At 31.4% G+C, this 15,454-nt stretch overlaps 2 protein-coding genes across 3 annotated transcripts; both read right to left on the bottom strand.

Moving 5' to 3' along the window:
• Window positions 1–2,313: 2,313 nt before the first annotated feature.
• On the bottom strand, window positions 2,314–9,463 carry LOC110604421 (calcium permeable stress-gated cation channel 1). Its single transcript, XM_021742580.2, has 12 exons — window positions 9,093–9,463; window positions 8,577–8,909; window positions 8,325–8,471; window positions 7,785–7,920; window positions 7,566–7,667; window positions 7,258–7,377; window positions 7,043–7,123; window positions 5,419–5,759; window positions 5,089–5,334; window positions 4,171–4,495; window positions 3,281–3,514; window positions 2,314–2,781 (listed from the first exon to the last, which is right to left on the bottom strand). Exons 2-12 carry the CDS (start codon window positions 8,888–8,890, stop codon window positions 2,512–2,514), a joined length of 2,316 nt encoding a protein of 771 aa, XP_021598272.1. The 5' UTR covers window positions 8,891–8,909; window positions 9,093–9,463; the 3' UTR covers window positions 2,314–2,511.
• Window positions 9,464–10,862: 1,399 nt separating this feature from the next.
• Window positions 10,863–15,243, bottom strand: LOC110604637 (lysM domain receptor-like kinase 3). Of its 2 annotated transcripts, none has more exons than XM_021742895.2 (12): window positions 14,569–15,243; window positions 13,686–13,719; window positions 13,585–13,592; window positions 13,332–13,493; window positions 12,933–13,063; window positions 12,720–12,809; window positions 12,429–12,522; window positions 12,190–12,341; window positions 12,021–12,112; window positions 11,490–11,628; window positions 11,282–11,380; window positions 10,863–11,210 (listed from the first exon to the last, which is right to left on the bottom strand). In XM_021742895.2, the coding sequence occupies exons 1-12, from the start codon at window positions 15,155–15,157 to the stop codon at window positions 11,046–11,048; spliced, it is 1,755 nt and encodes a 584-aa protein (XP_021598587.1). In that variant the 5' UTR covers window positions 15,158–15,243; the 3' UTR covers window positions 10,863–11,045. The 2 variants fall into 2 exon arrangements, with proteins under 2 accessions (XP_021598587.1, XP_021598588.1); XM_021742896.2 differs by having other exon boundaries at window positions 13,332–13,490.
• Window positions 15,244–15,454: the final 211 nt, after the last annotated feature.

Below are 15,454 nucleotides of genomic sequence, written 5' to 3'. Positions count from 1 at the left end.
ATACTAGTTTTTATGTACTGTGGGGTGCACGTTTTTATATTCATTTAAAATATTTTTAATTTATTTTGTAAATAATAAAATTTTAATTTTTACATGTCTTATTTTTTATATAATTTTATATAAAAAAATATAGTAAAATCAGAATTTAATTATATGAATAATAGTTTTATTTTTTTTAATTCTAAATATTAAATTTGTATTACTTTTTAACTAAAATTAGCTTTATTGCAATAATTTTAAATTATCATTAGTAGTTTTAATAATTTAATAATTTCATTTCATTTAACTTATATATATATAATTTATTAATTTTATTCTAATAGATAAAATAATTTAAATTATTTAGTATTACTTATTAGATTTAGATGATAAGATTATTTAAAATTAGAATTATTATTAAAATAATTTAAATCATTTTAATTATAATATAGCTTTTAGTATAATTAGAATTATTAGTAAAATAATTTTAACTTTATTTAATATTAATTATAATAATATTAACCATTGAATTTATTTATAAATGTAAAATTTTGCATAAATTTTTATTATTGATAGAATAATTGCTACTAAATTTTATTAAATATAATTTAATATTAATATATTTAATCAATTGATTTAAAGAAATTTAAATAATAACAGAGTATTGATTTTTCTGTAATTGTTTAAAACCTAGCAAAGTTAATTAGGTAGTTGCTAACCAATTTATATTTAATTAGAAAATCTATTTAATCAATTGGATCAAAGAAATTTAAATAATAATAATAAAGTATTAATTTTTTTAGCTAATTAAATTAAAATATTATTTTATAATTATTAAATAATTTTTATTATTCGTACCTCCTTTAACATTTTTGTATGTATCGTAATATAGAATATATATTTTAAAATTTAAAATTTTCAAGATAACTTTATAATTACTTTATTTCATAAATTTATATTTCCACTTTAAAATTTAAATGTAATTATAAATAATTAAAAAATTATTATCTTAATATAAAATTGAAAATTTATTTTTTTTATATTAATATTTAATATTTGGATATATTATTCTAATTAATAGTTCATCTCTTAAAATTTAATATTTTTATAATTATATATATCTCCAAATTTGATATTTTTTAAGCTAACTATAAAAATTATTTAAATAATAAAATATATGAATAAATTTAAGATTTTAATAAAATTGAAAATTTTAAATAATTAAAAAGTATTATGATATTTTTACCAATTATATTATTCGTTTTTTCTTTATATCATAGATTATAAAATTATATTTTATTTTAAATTTATTAAATTAAATTTTTAATTTTAAAAATATTATGAAATTACTTAATTTAATAATAAAGATTATATTTTTTTAATTTCTAATTATTGTTTAAAACAGAAATAGGTTACAGAAATTCAATATTTTATTTTTAATATTTTAAAAAAGTAAAAGTATTAACTTTTTTTAAACAATTTAAGTTACAATAAAAACTGAATTAAAAAAATTATAAATATGATGAAAATTTAAAACTTATACAAACTCACTAAATAATTTAAATAAGAATAAAAATTAAAATAATTTAATAACAATTAAATTTACTGCTTTATTGTAGTAATATAAATTTTTAATGGACACTAAGATTTTTTTTAAAAATGTGGATTTTTTTTTAATTAATAAAAATTTTTTAAATTAAAAGCATGAAATAATGTTTTATTAGAAAAATATTTAATAATTATTAAACTTATAGATTATTAATTAAAATAATAATATTAATTTATAAAATAAAATACATAATACATATTAATTCTATATTAATTTTATTTAATAATTAATTTATAATTAAAGAAAACGACACATTTTTACATATATTTAGAATAATGTATATTTTATAATAAAATATATATAAAATTAATTGAATCAATTTTTAATTTATTACTTATAAATAATAAATCAATTTATAACGATAAAGATTAAAAAATATAATAGAAAAAACAAATAAAAATGTAATATCATACTCAGATTATTTAAACTTAAAACATTCTTATTGCTCATTTCTTCTTAATTTTCTCTTTCTTTTTGAAAAAAAATATATAACTATTTGATTCATAGTGATTCAATATATAACTCTTTTCTGTTGTACCATTCAAAACCCTAATAAATTTTTTATTATAATTCACCTTTCAAATTAAAACACTAAAATTGATACTACACAAAGTAATTATTTATATATAAAACATGGTAAATGATAGAATTTATTTAATAAATTCTAATATAAAGATAGAATTTATTTACTTTATAGGATTTATCTAATTTATAAATTAAAGTCATTTTTCCCACAATTATTGTAAATCCAAATTCCGCCGAGGAACAAATAAATGAGTAATTGTTCAGAAATGGTACAATACAATTACAAACCAATATATTACTTGATGGAAAGATTACAACTCAACCCTTTCTCTTTCTCCTCTTATGCAAGCATTGCAATGTACAGTCATGATTTTTAAGTCTCATACGCACAGGAGGTGTTAAGGCTCTGGATGTTCCTTGATAACCTCCGCAGTCAAAGATGGTGGTGAAGATCCCCCACTAACTCTGCTATGCACAGGTGTATTTTTTCGTGATTGTCGTTTTGTAGGGACTACCACACTCTCTGTCTCCAATTTTTCACTCATATCTTCATCTCCATCGTCACTGTCGCCTTTGAAAACCGGATGCATATATGCATTTTGGAGATAGGCTTTCAAATTCAGGTTTGGCTCCCTTGCACGTTCCAGGGTATCTTTCATCATTGCTTCCTGAAACCCAACAAACAAAAACCATTATATATTTTGATCAAAGTCCTCATGCAGTTCTTCTTCGCAGGAAAATTAGCTCTCTGCATCATAAGTTGTCTTTTGCTTTTAGCCCAAATCAGATATTCGTCAAAAGAAGTGGCACCAATGAGCTTTAGCTCAGTGACACTGGAATCTATCTTAGGACTATGAGATCCCAAGTTCGAGTTTAAAAAAAGGATGTCATAAAACGTTTCCCTTGAGCATCAACAGGAATGAAATCAATGGTCTCCAATAACGGAACATGAAAAAAAGGCATGTATCAAATATTTACATCATCTCAACGTATGTTAAACCTAAACTCATAATCATAAGTGAAGAAATTATCGTGAGTGTGGGAAAACCAACTAGAAGCTCTAAAAAAGATTTTATTTGTTTTTAAAAGAACATATGATAATTAAATAAGTCAGCATTTGAAACAAGTAGAAAGCGCTAGTGTTGTAATTTGAAGACAGCAACACACCTGCAATGGATATCTTTTAAATGCAGGTTCATAGCGGCCTTTGCAGAATTTGTGGAACCATATAGTGAGTACAGGCAAGGCAAGGAGAAATGGTGTCGACTGAGCAGCTTGTTTTGTACTCAACAGTCCAATCAAAAGCACCTGCGAGATTATCAATGCAATGATAACACGTCCATGAACATCAGGCCAAAATGCTGCACCACTCTCGTACTCTTGGTTGTAAACATTTATGATCTGCAATTTATGCATAAAAGATTAATAAAAAAGAACTGGTAAAGAGAGTTGAGCTAAAACTTGATCCAAGTGTGAAAATAATATAACTAGCACAATGAGATTGAGTTTGCCCTCTCCACAAGCAAACAGCACATAAACAAACAGCACATAAAGGCAAAACAAACCTATATCCAGCACATGTTCATTTTATACCTTGATGCTGCGTATTCAAAGGTTCCCTAGATTTTGTTTTCCTAATATTCTCTTGTTCTCTTGGTGCAAAAAGAAGATGCTATCAAATTCATCAGTGAACAGCTATTGTGATAGATTCTGCAGTTTATGCAAAGCATTCTTTGAGGATCATTTTTCTTCTTACCAGCTTGACCTGATTGTTAAGGTTTTTCTGTTGGAACATTAGTAACATGTAATGGCAACAACTAAAATGTCATACATATCTCCAATGCAACACATTTTCAGTTGAACTCCAATAGTGCAAAGATATCTGAAACAAATCATTAGAGGAAAGCTAAAAGCCATCCTGATGAGGTGAATCTTAACCTAAAAGTTCTACTAAGTTGGACTCGAATTACATGGCTTTATTCAATTAATTGATGACGCTAGTGACCACATGCAAAAGAAAATTGTCATTTAGATCAAAAAATATATCAAGTCTTTACCTGATGACGAAACACGACGTAAGCAAAGGCAAAGAAAATTATTATGAATGGAAGGAGAGCAGGTGTCACTGTTGCGTACACAAGACCTAACAGAAAATAGAATTGAATACGAGGCTCCCCAGTGTTGAAACCAAGGCTTCCTGGATCCATTGCCTCTTCCCTATCCTTTTCCGTCTTAACCAGGAGGAAATTCTTCAGGTGGAAGATTATTAGTGGCTTCAACATTAAAACTTCCCCTGCTATTCCAGTCCATCCATCAACCATTATGTACGTTATGAAGAAAGTTGCTTTCATTGGAATAGCCACACCGATCGTCTTAGGAATGCTGCATCATTAACAAAAAAAGAGAGCAACAACAACTAATAATCATAATTCATAAATGAAATTGCAAAAGATAATATGAAAACAAGCAACCTAGACATTGCTTAGTTAACGAAAGAGTACAAAGCACAAAAAAAATAAAGCACAGCACAGTAAGATACACACATTTTCTAAATTATGCTTGAATAAAAAAATCCAAGATGACATATATATATATTTTAATATTTTAAGCATATCTTAAGTTATTGAAATCAATTGAAGACTTCCATGGACTTGTATCAAGCACATGCAAACACACACAAACAAACACAAAGTGACAGAACCAAGGTTAAAGTTTTGTGGGATCAACTCAAGAGAACACAAGCTAGACTTCCCTATGTCATAGACAAAATTTCCTCCTTACCCATCTTTGTTCCCTAAAATACTCACTGCATACATGATGAAAAGCTACAAATTCAGAATTCACAGTGCCACTTTCAGTGCTTAACAACGCTAAACCAGTTGCTTAGAAGAGGTAGCATAAGAAGCTTATGGTAATCATTTATTAGTAGAGGAATACATAAAGAATATGATAATTAATTTGGAAAAGCAACATACTCGCTAGCAGACTGCTTGATAAAAGAATTGAGTTGTTCAAATGCAGTTCCAGTGATTATGCTCCCAAGGAAAACGTTCACTATGTTGAAAAAATAATATCTTGCAGCTGATCTCCTTTCTAGAGATGACAGAGATGTGAAACCTTCAAATTTAGACATGATCATCAATATTGTTGGCAGGAAGATCAGGAAAAGCTTCAACGCAATGCCAGGTAGGAAACCTTGGATGAGTGATTTAATAAATTTTCTGCATGGGTGATCAATAAACAATTAGTATTTATAACAATGAAATCTCACTATCAATTGAAAAGGACTTGTGCGCATTACTAACGTTTCAATAATGGGCTTCAGAAAGGGAGCTTTTTTCTCAATTCCCTCGATACTTGCTAGAGCTTGAACAAATGCAATTGGGATCATGAAGAAGAAGGTAAGGAAAAAGAAGGCGACATTCATTATCAACCTTCTAATTGCAAGTGAAACATAAGGTATTGCTAGGTTATTCCAATATACATCACGTGGCTCTGAGGCCCACTCTGTTAACCACAAAGTTGGATTTCTGGATTGTTGAGTTTGTGCACAAACAGCTGCACCCCATCGACTTTTGAAAGAAACAAATGCTGCTGGCATGATAGACTTTGGATCCGTTTCAACTTTTTCCCTCTCTTCTGCTATCTGAATTATAGGAGGATCATTCATGACCTCAAATTAGAACTTCAGTAATAAAAAGGAAAAATAACTATTTAGTCCTTCATGTTTAGTGAAACTCGCTAATTAGTCCATTGATTTAAAAAACTCATTAAAACATACTTGAGATATTAAAAAATTTGTTAATCAGTCCTTTGTTAACCATAGACATTAAGTATTTTACTATTTAATCCCTATAGTATGTACAAAATTTATTAGTTGGTTCCTTAATTGTATAGAAATTAAACTAATTAGTCTCTCATTTTAGACTTTTCTCGGTACTTAATAGATAAAATTAACGGATAGACTAATTAATAGATTTTTTAATACCTCAAAAATGTTTTAATGTGTTTTTCAAAACCAATGGACTAACTAGTGAGATTCACTAAACCTGAGGGCTAGATAGTAATTCTCCCAAAAGAAAATAATGATAATTATTATGTTCAAGAAAAATCCAAGCATGTAACTAGAATTATTTCAATTCTTCATGGGCATGAAATGCCAAATAGTACAATGTTGATCAATGTTACAGTGTGAATAAAACATGTACATAATTAGAATATATTGTAAAATCATAGGTGTAATTGATAGTAATCGATAGATAGAGAATTTTTAGGAGAATGATTTGTTAACTTAACAAAACCTTGTGATCTGTATATAAACATCTTTATTCGGTTCAATAGAGAAAACTACAACTATGTTCAACAAAATTATTTTGTTACAGCCAGTAAAACACTTAACTTCCCCTTCATGTCAACTTTAGGTACTTATACTTCAACTTCTTGCTCTTTTTACTTGCTAAAATGTACTGCCAACAAATTTTGAATTTGTTAAATTCTATACATTTTAGAAGCATATATGCTTCTTGACTTACTAGTGATGGCAGGATAATGCCAGCAGCCAGCCACTCAAACAATTAAGTACATAAAAGAATCATTTGATACAAAAGTGATTACAAAAATATATTATATTGTATCAACTCCCACATGATCGTGTCAAGATCTTCTTCGGAATATTTTGCAAAAGCAATTTTAGTACGTATAGATTTTGCAGATGTATGCTTAAAAGCAAATAAAGGAAACAAACAGTTTCTGTTACAGACCACCATTAAAAGGAAGCCCATTAAGAGTGTACTACAGAAGGAAACAAACAGTTTCCTGGAATCTTATTGAATCTTTTATATTAATCATAGATCCTTTACTTTCTTCTTCTATTTCTCTTTTGAGTTCCTCACTCTATCAGTTTCATAGAAACATAAGGTAGGGACTTACTTCTTTTGATAGTTTCTCAATCTCAGCAATGTAATGATCAATTGCATCCACCTTTTGCCCCCAAAGCCCAAGAAAGCCAGTCTGAGAGTAAAAAACACATTAAAACTGTGCTCAGAACAAAATTAGCTATTCTACAGGGGCATGGGCAGTTGGACATGGAGTAGAAGCACTAGGCAGTAGCTTCTAAATACATAGCAGACTGCACATGCAATTACCTTCATCACAGGCCTCTGCAATTGGTTTCTAGAATACTTAAGTTGGTAGTAATCAAGCCAGTTCTGCATACTTTTCTTCTTCTTCACCAATTTGGCTAGTTTGTTTGAATTGTATACAACCTGCACAAAATTTCCCATTTCTTAAAAATAGTTAACAAGACAAAGATATTGACCAATGTGATGCCCACCACCTATTCGACAAATGATTAGTACTATTTCAAAGTTTTCTGATTGTCCTTTTACTCAACTTCACAGATAGCTACCAAAGCTTTCCAGAATATATATCTTTAGTTCGAGCTGGAATCTACCTGATGGGTCAGATAGTTATCTGGATGATTGACCAGAAAAAAGTGCTCCACAAGCTCACTAACAGATTCATCAGGATCTGGGGGCACATTCCTAACAAGAACCTGTGAAGAGTAAGCTCCAATATATAAGTTTTAATGATGGAAACAGTAGAAAAAACTCAAATATGAAAAAAAAGTCTAAATTTCAACTAATTGGATAATGCAAGTAATTTGTTTTACAGTATATTGATCTGGACGGCGTCTTTCCGAGGCAAGAAACTGCAAGCGCATTGTAGCAACTTTCTCATACTCTTTCATTAACACATACAATGTCCAAAAAGTAAAGGCATAAGCCATCACTATATGTGTCCAAAATCTGCAATCCATAAGTTAACAAGATTATTACAATGTTCAGAAAACTGAAGAAGTATGCAGCTGTCAATAAGAAATACATGACATGACAAAAACAGAAATAGTGTCACAGAAGCACAACTCAAAAGAAGATAAAACAAGTTCAAACAGATAATTAAGAATCCGTTCATAAAAAGCTACAATATATAGCAAACATGCCATACTAACTAGCATTTCTACAATAATAGGCTAATCCAATTTTTTTTTTTCTTTTAAAAAAAAAATCTCAATGGTCAAACCCAATGATGAAAAAAGGAACAATTCTACTTTAATATCCAACACATCAGCCATAGAAAAACATTCAAACTTTCCATCTTATTCTTCATAAAATGTTGTGAGGTTTGTGTCAAAATGAAGATATGTTGATACCTTGGCGATTTAAGTGGGATATTTGAAATTGAAAGCTTGTCAATGTCGCTGGAAGTCACTTGAGACAGCTCCAAGGTGCTATTTGTCCAATTAACAGGAACCAAGATAGCCCAAGCAAGCAATGTGATAGGAACAAAAATCTTAAGTCTGCATCATGAAAAAGCAACAAATATAGAAGAGCTCAGAAGCAAAAAAAAAAAACAAAAAAGCCATTAGTGTCTGCAGAAACATCAGAAAATAAATCGAGCGTACCCTAACAAGTAAATGCGCAAGTAAACGGCAGAATCCAATCCTGCATGCTCAATAAGCTCAGGCTCTGGCATTCTGATTGCTTCTGGCATCCAATTTAAAAATCTCAGATACGATCTAAAGTCTAAATTCACAAACCTCCGCACAAAAGCCCCTGAGTGTGTAGGGCTACTTCTTATGCCCTTAAGGTACCATTTTGAGAAATAAACTCTATCATTGAAGGGTTGTAGCCTTAAAATTGCGAAAGCTAAAAGAAAAATCAAAGCACTTAGCAGATTTATAGCAGCTGAAACCCCTATATCCCCTAGCGTTGCCATTTATATCTTCAACAAAGATCTGCATAAGAAAAAAAAAAAAGTATAGAATGAAATCTGAAAACAAATTCTCTTGAATTCCTAAACTAAGTAAAACCCTCATCCTATGGCTATAGCATCTATAGCTTGAAGTGAAAAAAAAAAAGTCTTTACATCAATACAAAGACAGCAAATAAAACCATACAAAGGGGACAAAAAAGCTTACTTTGCTGATTATGAAGTCCTCTGCTGTAACGGCAATGGCTTTAAAGAATAAAGGGTAAAAGAACTCCTGAGAAATAGAGAAATTGGCTATCTGAAAGCTGAATTAGGAAGTGTTGGATTGCTTTGGTAGCTCTCAATCAAAGCAACAGGATGATTCCCACTCTTTTTTAAAGGGTAAGTGTAACACGGCTTCAACTGGATTATTAAACTAAAACAAATAAAGAAAGGAAAGTAAAGAAAAAACTATATATGATTTAGAAATAGGAATTGTTACAAAAAGCAGAGAGCACAGCACTTTCTGACTGGGAAGAAGAAGCAGAAGTGGGTAAGTTCCCTGTAATTGTCGATGGGTACGATTTCTGGGATATTCAGAGAAGACAGTTTAGATTTTATTGGACCACATGAATAATTAAAAAAAAAAAAAAAAAGAGATCAAGTTAGATAATGATTGATGAGACCCAAATGTCCGCAAGCCACGTGGGTTATTAACGGATTGTTTGCATCTGCTTCAGAAATTTTGCGCCAAAAAGAAAAACATTATCATACGCAAACTCTTGGCAGGTGAAATGCACGAGGCAATAGAATTGGAGATTAGTTGTCCATTGGGTGGCAAAGGAGTGTGACTGGTGAGCAGATAATAAAGTGCCGCGTGGAGAGAGCGTGTGACAGCAAATGTTAGTTGGAGTTGACCGGCCGGAAGGGTAAACTAAATTGTTGGAAAGTTAGTGTTGTAGCTGTTTTGAGTGTTGTACATTTAAGACATGCGTGGGATGACTTCTTACTTTTCTTACTAAATCATGGAAATTATATTTTGGTAGTGGCTAGTCTTTTTAATTCTATCGTGAGGCTCAGCTAGACTTTGTATTTGGCTCTTTGCCTTCTTGACCATACTTCATGAATTCATTTAAAACAAAAAAAGTGTAAATTGCACTTTTCCCATTCTAACAGAGCAATCGGTAATTGGTATCAAACTGATGAAAAATGTGAAAATGTGGGAAAACAACTAACACTACACTCGAAATAAATGCAAATCAGAAGAAGAGAGGTTAACAATATAAAATAATTTAGCAAAAGTAGGATAATAAAAAATTAGTTTTAATGGGTCATCCAGGACGCAGTCAAAGCTTTTTTTTTTTTTTTTTTTTTTTTCCATATACCTTTTTCAGTTAAAATGGGTCTTTTTTCAATAAATAAAGGGTGGTTCTGTACTTACCAAACCACAACAGTTTCATTGAATTTTTGGGGTAAATTTGTATATTTTTAAAAATTTATTAAAATATTATTATTTTTTTATCCGTCAATAAAATATCTTCTCATTCATTTTTCTATTAAAAATAAATATAATACAAGAAAAAAAATTATTAAAATTTAATTTTATTCTTAAATAAAATATCTTATTTAGTTCTTAAATATTATTATTATTATTAATAAGTCCATTCTTATTTTTTCAAAAATTTATTAAAGCGTATTTTTTTTTATGTTTATTTAAATTTTTTTTATTATTTTTTTTGTCAACGAAATAGTTCAATGAAATATCTCGAAAAAAAAAAATAATGATAATTAAGGAGAAGAAAAAAAAAACAAAGAAAAAGAAGGAAAGACGAGGAAAAGATGGGTAATTTGATCTTTCGTTATATTTGACAGAAATAGATGGAAATACTATTTTGTGGACAGAGAGAAAACATAAAAACATTTTAATAAGTTTCTAAAAATACAGAAATGACTTATTAATAATGGCAATACCTAAAAACTAAATTGTAAATCTCTCTTATTTTAGAGAATGAGAGAAATAGCATCGCTTCTATTTGCTTTAAAAGCATAATATAATAACCACTTTTAGCAAAAATAAGTGCAATATTATCCTACTGTACTGCATTTAGTTACAAGTGTTTACAACACAGCCAAGGATTTTGAAATTCACTTGCATGTGTTAACAAACACTGGAATCCACAAGCTACCTTCCTGACATTAGATTGACAAGAGCTTGATTTTCATATAAAGAACCTACATCCCAATCCTCCGTTGAAGACGAAAGAGTCATAAGTGCTACCACAATTGATCTCATGCTCGGCCTTAGCTGAGGATTTTCTTGTGTGCAAGCTTTAGCCAACTGTGCCATCTGTGAATCAAACAACAAACTTTAAGCATTTGACGCTAGTAGGTATACACTTCTCTGAGATCCAGCTTCACCTTACAAACCGAGTCAAGTGGGTAGCTATCTCCAAGCCTGGGATCAACGAGTTCCCGGATATCTTCTTTTGGATCTGGCTCAATCAGAACATCCTCAAACTGCACAACCCAACAACAAAGTGCCTGTGTTATTGAGGAACAGTTTTGGAAAGGTGTTATATAAGATTGTTGCTGGTGCAGAGAAGAGTAAAGAAAAAAAAAAAACAACCAAAGCAACTAGGCCTTTGGACTCGGTAACAATTTCGTTTGTCTTAACAACAGCTTCCTTGGCAGATATAAGTTCATAAAGCACAACGCCAAAAGCATACACATCAATTTTGGGGGAAACATCACCGTATTGAGCATACCTGAACATGTATTAGTGCCAAACCAATCAAACCATTCTCTAAATAGAAACTGTATATTTGCAGCAAAAGCATTAGTAATAGACAAAATTGTAGCTTATTGTTACAAAATGATTTATAAGATCTCGAGTTTTAATCCCAGTTAAAAGCCAAATATATCCAAAAATAAAGAAAAATGAAGTGTATCTATTCCCAATCAAAACAAGATCACAAACCTGAAACATACACTACATATGAATTAATTAGTTGCTCATTAATTTGCAAAGGACTTCAACTTCCAAGATCAACATATATATTATCTTAATGTTTGAAACCACTTAATTTTGCTGGCTCTCCTCACTTCAGAACTCGGATGATTCAGAAAGATAAGGAAAATGTTGAGAGAAGGAGCTTACTCTGGAGGCATGTATCCAAATGTACCCACAAGACGTGTGTGCACTGAAGCACTACCATATTCTGTCAGCTTTGTTAACCCAAAATCTGCAACCTGATCATAAGATGAGTTGGAGCAAGGTACAAATGATCACACAGCAGTGTTAGATTCTATCCAAGAATAATCACTACCTTTCCACGAAAGTTCTTGTCTATTAAAATGTTGGCAGATTTGACGTCACGGTGGATATATACAGGAACAGTATGCTCATGGATATATTCAAGTCCTCTAGCTGAATCTAAAGCAATTTGCACCCTGGTCACCCATGGCAATGGATCCCTCTCTGGGGGAAAAAAGGTAAAACCTCCATTAGACTCAATTGGAACCAGTAAAGCCTATGCCTTCATCATGAAGTTGTAGTTTCTCTCACCTGAGCCACGCAAATGCTGACTCAAATTACCATTCTCGATGAACTCATAGACCAAAAACAAGGAACTTTCAACGCAATAGCCTATTAAACGCACCTGCCAAATTTTTAAAAGCTTGGAATATGATATTTATATGATGATTAAAATATCTATCGGGCATAATGTAGCTTATACACATGGGCTCAGTGATCAACTATAATTGTTGGTGAAACAGTAAAAAACAGCAAGTATATATATTTACATTTTTCCAATGCAAGTAGAAGTGGATACAATTATAGGCAGAAAAAAAATACCAGGTTCAAGTGATGAACATGTGTTAGAACTTTCAGTTCAGCAAGAAACTCCTTAGATGCTTGCATATCCATCTTCTTTATTGCAGCTTTCTGCAGGACATGGAGAATAGTCTGAATAAGGAAATTTAGGAATAATGTCTGTGATCATATTGTACTTAATTTCTTTTCCTCCTTGTATTAATGATAAAGGCGCAAGAGAATGCGGGTCCAGACCTCGCCTCTTAGTTCAGCATAGTAAACTGATCCAAAACCACCTTGTCCAATTTTATTGGCCATGCTAAAGTCATGAGTAGCCTTAGCAAGTTCTTCATATGAGAACTCCACAGATTTGTCCACTGTAATACCTGTAAGGCCCGAAGTAGCAACAATAGCAGTTGTTTTTAAAGTTTTATCAGAGGTAGTCCCTTAGCCTAGAGCAACAGGATAAGCACATCTTAACCAACCAAGAATTTTGTTAGGCAGAGCAACTCACTATGATGAATTTGTAGCAACAAGTTGCATGATTTTTGCATATTTCATTCACTTGTCCATTATTGTTTGTTTATTAGAGTATCTACTGACTTATTACAACCAAGAATTTTTGGTAATGGAGGCAATTAACTAAGGAGTTACCTCGGCCATGTTGAGAATAGTGGTGTTCAGTTGTTTCTGAGAGTAACGATTTGTGCACCTTGTTTTTCTTATAAAACCTGAAATATATAAAAGATGCAAAGAGTAGAGCCCCAGCAACTCCTGCAATAGATATACCAGCAATAACTCTGCTCGAAATTCCTGCTTTAAACATTATCCAAGAAAACATCAAGGGAATGTGTTTAAATTGCAGTTTGACCTTATAATAATAAGAAAACTTTGAAGAATAACCCACCGGCTGCACTGCAAAAACGAAGATGACAACTGCAATTAAGCAAATAGGAAAAGGGTGGGGAAAAAAAAGAAAAACTGCAACATTAGTTCAATCAAAATTACCTTATTTTTAATGGAGGGTAATTTCCAGTTGAATCTGCAAAAAGACAGAAAAATTAGTAAGAGCAGAAACATGCATGGGTTGGCTACCACAAATAACATGGGCTGGGCATTCTGTTACTGGGCCAGAGGATTTTTGAGGATGTAAAAATATATATTTAAAAAGATGGCAGTGCAACCTCTAATGTTTTAAGGGTCAATAAACTCCAGAAGAAGGGGGTTTGGGCTACAAGACAGGAGTCAATACTCTCATTTCATTTGTTGCTATGTTTAATCCATTGGCTATGTATCTTGCATGAAAGACTATCAAATATTTGCCACCTCTTCCAATGCATTTTAGTTTATTATTGAGACCATTTCAATATAGTAATAAACTAGAATGGAATGGGCCATCCTAATGAAAGTGATCTCCATTTCCAAGCATCAATGATAAGTAAGCGACAAATGTGTATGATCGATACATATGCTTCCCTCTTTTGTATTATTTCCCAACTTTATTCTTATTAAAATCATGCCATACTTTCTTCCTAGAATTATATATATAAGTTTCATATTATTTACATGGACTGTGTCACACAGCTCCACTAATTACCAAAACCGTGTTGACAAGGCCAGATTTTTGGGAAATTTACTTACTGATTTAAAATTCTAAATTAGTACATAACTATTTTTTTCCACTTATTTTTGTATGAATAATTTATATTTGATGGATAAAAAAAATTACATTGACTATATAACATGAAAAACTTTAAGCAGCTTGGTCTAAAGCTGGAAATTTGCCTATTTTCCTTCTCTTCTCTGGTGGACTGCCAATATTGTGTTTCTGAAGTCGAAAGTTCTAAACAATTATATCGTTAACTTACATGGCGGTTAAAGAGAAACTAACCTTTTGCCGGCACGTAAATGATTCCAGTCCCTGCACTAAAATTCATCCCGGGGTTGTACCTCTGCAGCAAGTCTGCCGGTAAACCGAACGACAAATTCTCTCCGGGCCGAAGTGGGTATGTGGTGAACAACCCATAATTCTTTGATACACGCTTATCTCCGCACGAGCAATTGACTGTGACATTAATACTAGCATGGTCAGGGATCCTCGTAGGGTCATAGATGTTGACCCTGTGAACCCAATCCTCGGTGGTGAGGTTGGCAAAAGCAATTGTTGCAATTTTATTGTATGTATCACCAGGTTGTGTATTGTAAGTGAAGGTGTGGCCTAAGAAATCACCATTTAAGCAGTCGCATGAAAAGGGTACGTTGATTCTCGTATCTGTGAGGATGCTGTCTTGGTTTGGGACATGGGGATTGTAAGGGAGGATTTCGGTGATGCTTTTGCTAAAGAGGTTGCTGATATAAGTGAGATTTACTCCCGCCCATACATTGTAGGAGGCTAAGGCAAGGTCGCAGCCAGTTTTGCAGTTGGCTTCGGCCTTCAACTTCAAGGACAAGAAGAGCAGTGCATGAAACAGTCGGATCATTTCTGAGTGTCCAACGAGCTCAGAGCGTTTTGTTGGTATATTCGTCTCTTTGGTTTGATGGATTGAATTATTACTATGTTTTAATGTGTTTATTTATAGCATCTTTTCTATGATTCGTTGAATTTGAACTTCTTCCGAGGCCCATGGGTTTAGACAGCAGTGGCCCAAAAGCACGTTCTTCTCATCTGTTTTGTATTTATTCTTTCATTTTTGAAGTTGAAAGGAGAAAAATGATCGTCTTGTCTAATTCATAAAATGAAAATATTTCTAATTTATTAAATTTAATAATACACATTT

The sequence above is a fragment of the Manihot esculenta genome, chromosome 17 (genome assembly GCF_001659605.2).
Source record: "Manihot esculenta cultivar AM560-2 chromosome 17, M.esculenta_v8, whole genome shotgun sequence".
In the NCBI taxonomy this organism is placed as follows: domain Eukaryota; kingdom Viridiplantae; phylum Streptophyta; class Magnoliopsida; order Malpighiales; family Euphorbiaceae; genus Manihot; species Manihot esculenta.
Note: the sequence above shows the minus strand (reverse complement) of the source record. Positions and strands in the feature narration are given on the sequence as shown.

Excerpts from the sequence above, each read along its gene's own strand:
- LOC110604637 (XM_021742895.2), bottom strand. The coding sequence starts at position 15,157 with ATGATCCGACTGTTTCATGCACTGCTCTTCTTGTCCTTGAAGTTGAAG. Across the intron at positions 11,381-11,489 it reads CCAAAGGCCTAGTTGCTTTG|TTTGAGGATGTTCTGATTGA; the intron begins GTTGTTTTTTTT and ends TGGGTTGTGCAG. Across the intron at positions 11,211-11,281 it reads CACTTGACTCGGTTTGTAAG|ATGGCACAGTTGGCTAAAGC; the intron begins GTGAAGCTGGAT and ends TTTGATTCACAG.
- LOC110604421 (XM_021742580.2), bottom strand. The coding sequence starts at position 8,890 with ATGGCAACGCTAGGGGATATAGGGGTTTCAGCTGCTATAAATCTGCTA. Across the intron at positions 8,472-8,576 it reads TTGCGCATTTACTTGTTAGG|ACTTAAGATTTTTGTTCCTA; the intron begins GTACGCTCGATT and ends TTCATGATGCAG. Across the intron at positions 7,921-8,324 it reads ATCCCACTTAAATCGCCAAG|ATTTTGGACACATATAGTGA; the intron begins GTATCAACATAT and ends TATGGATTGCAG.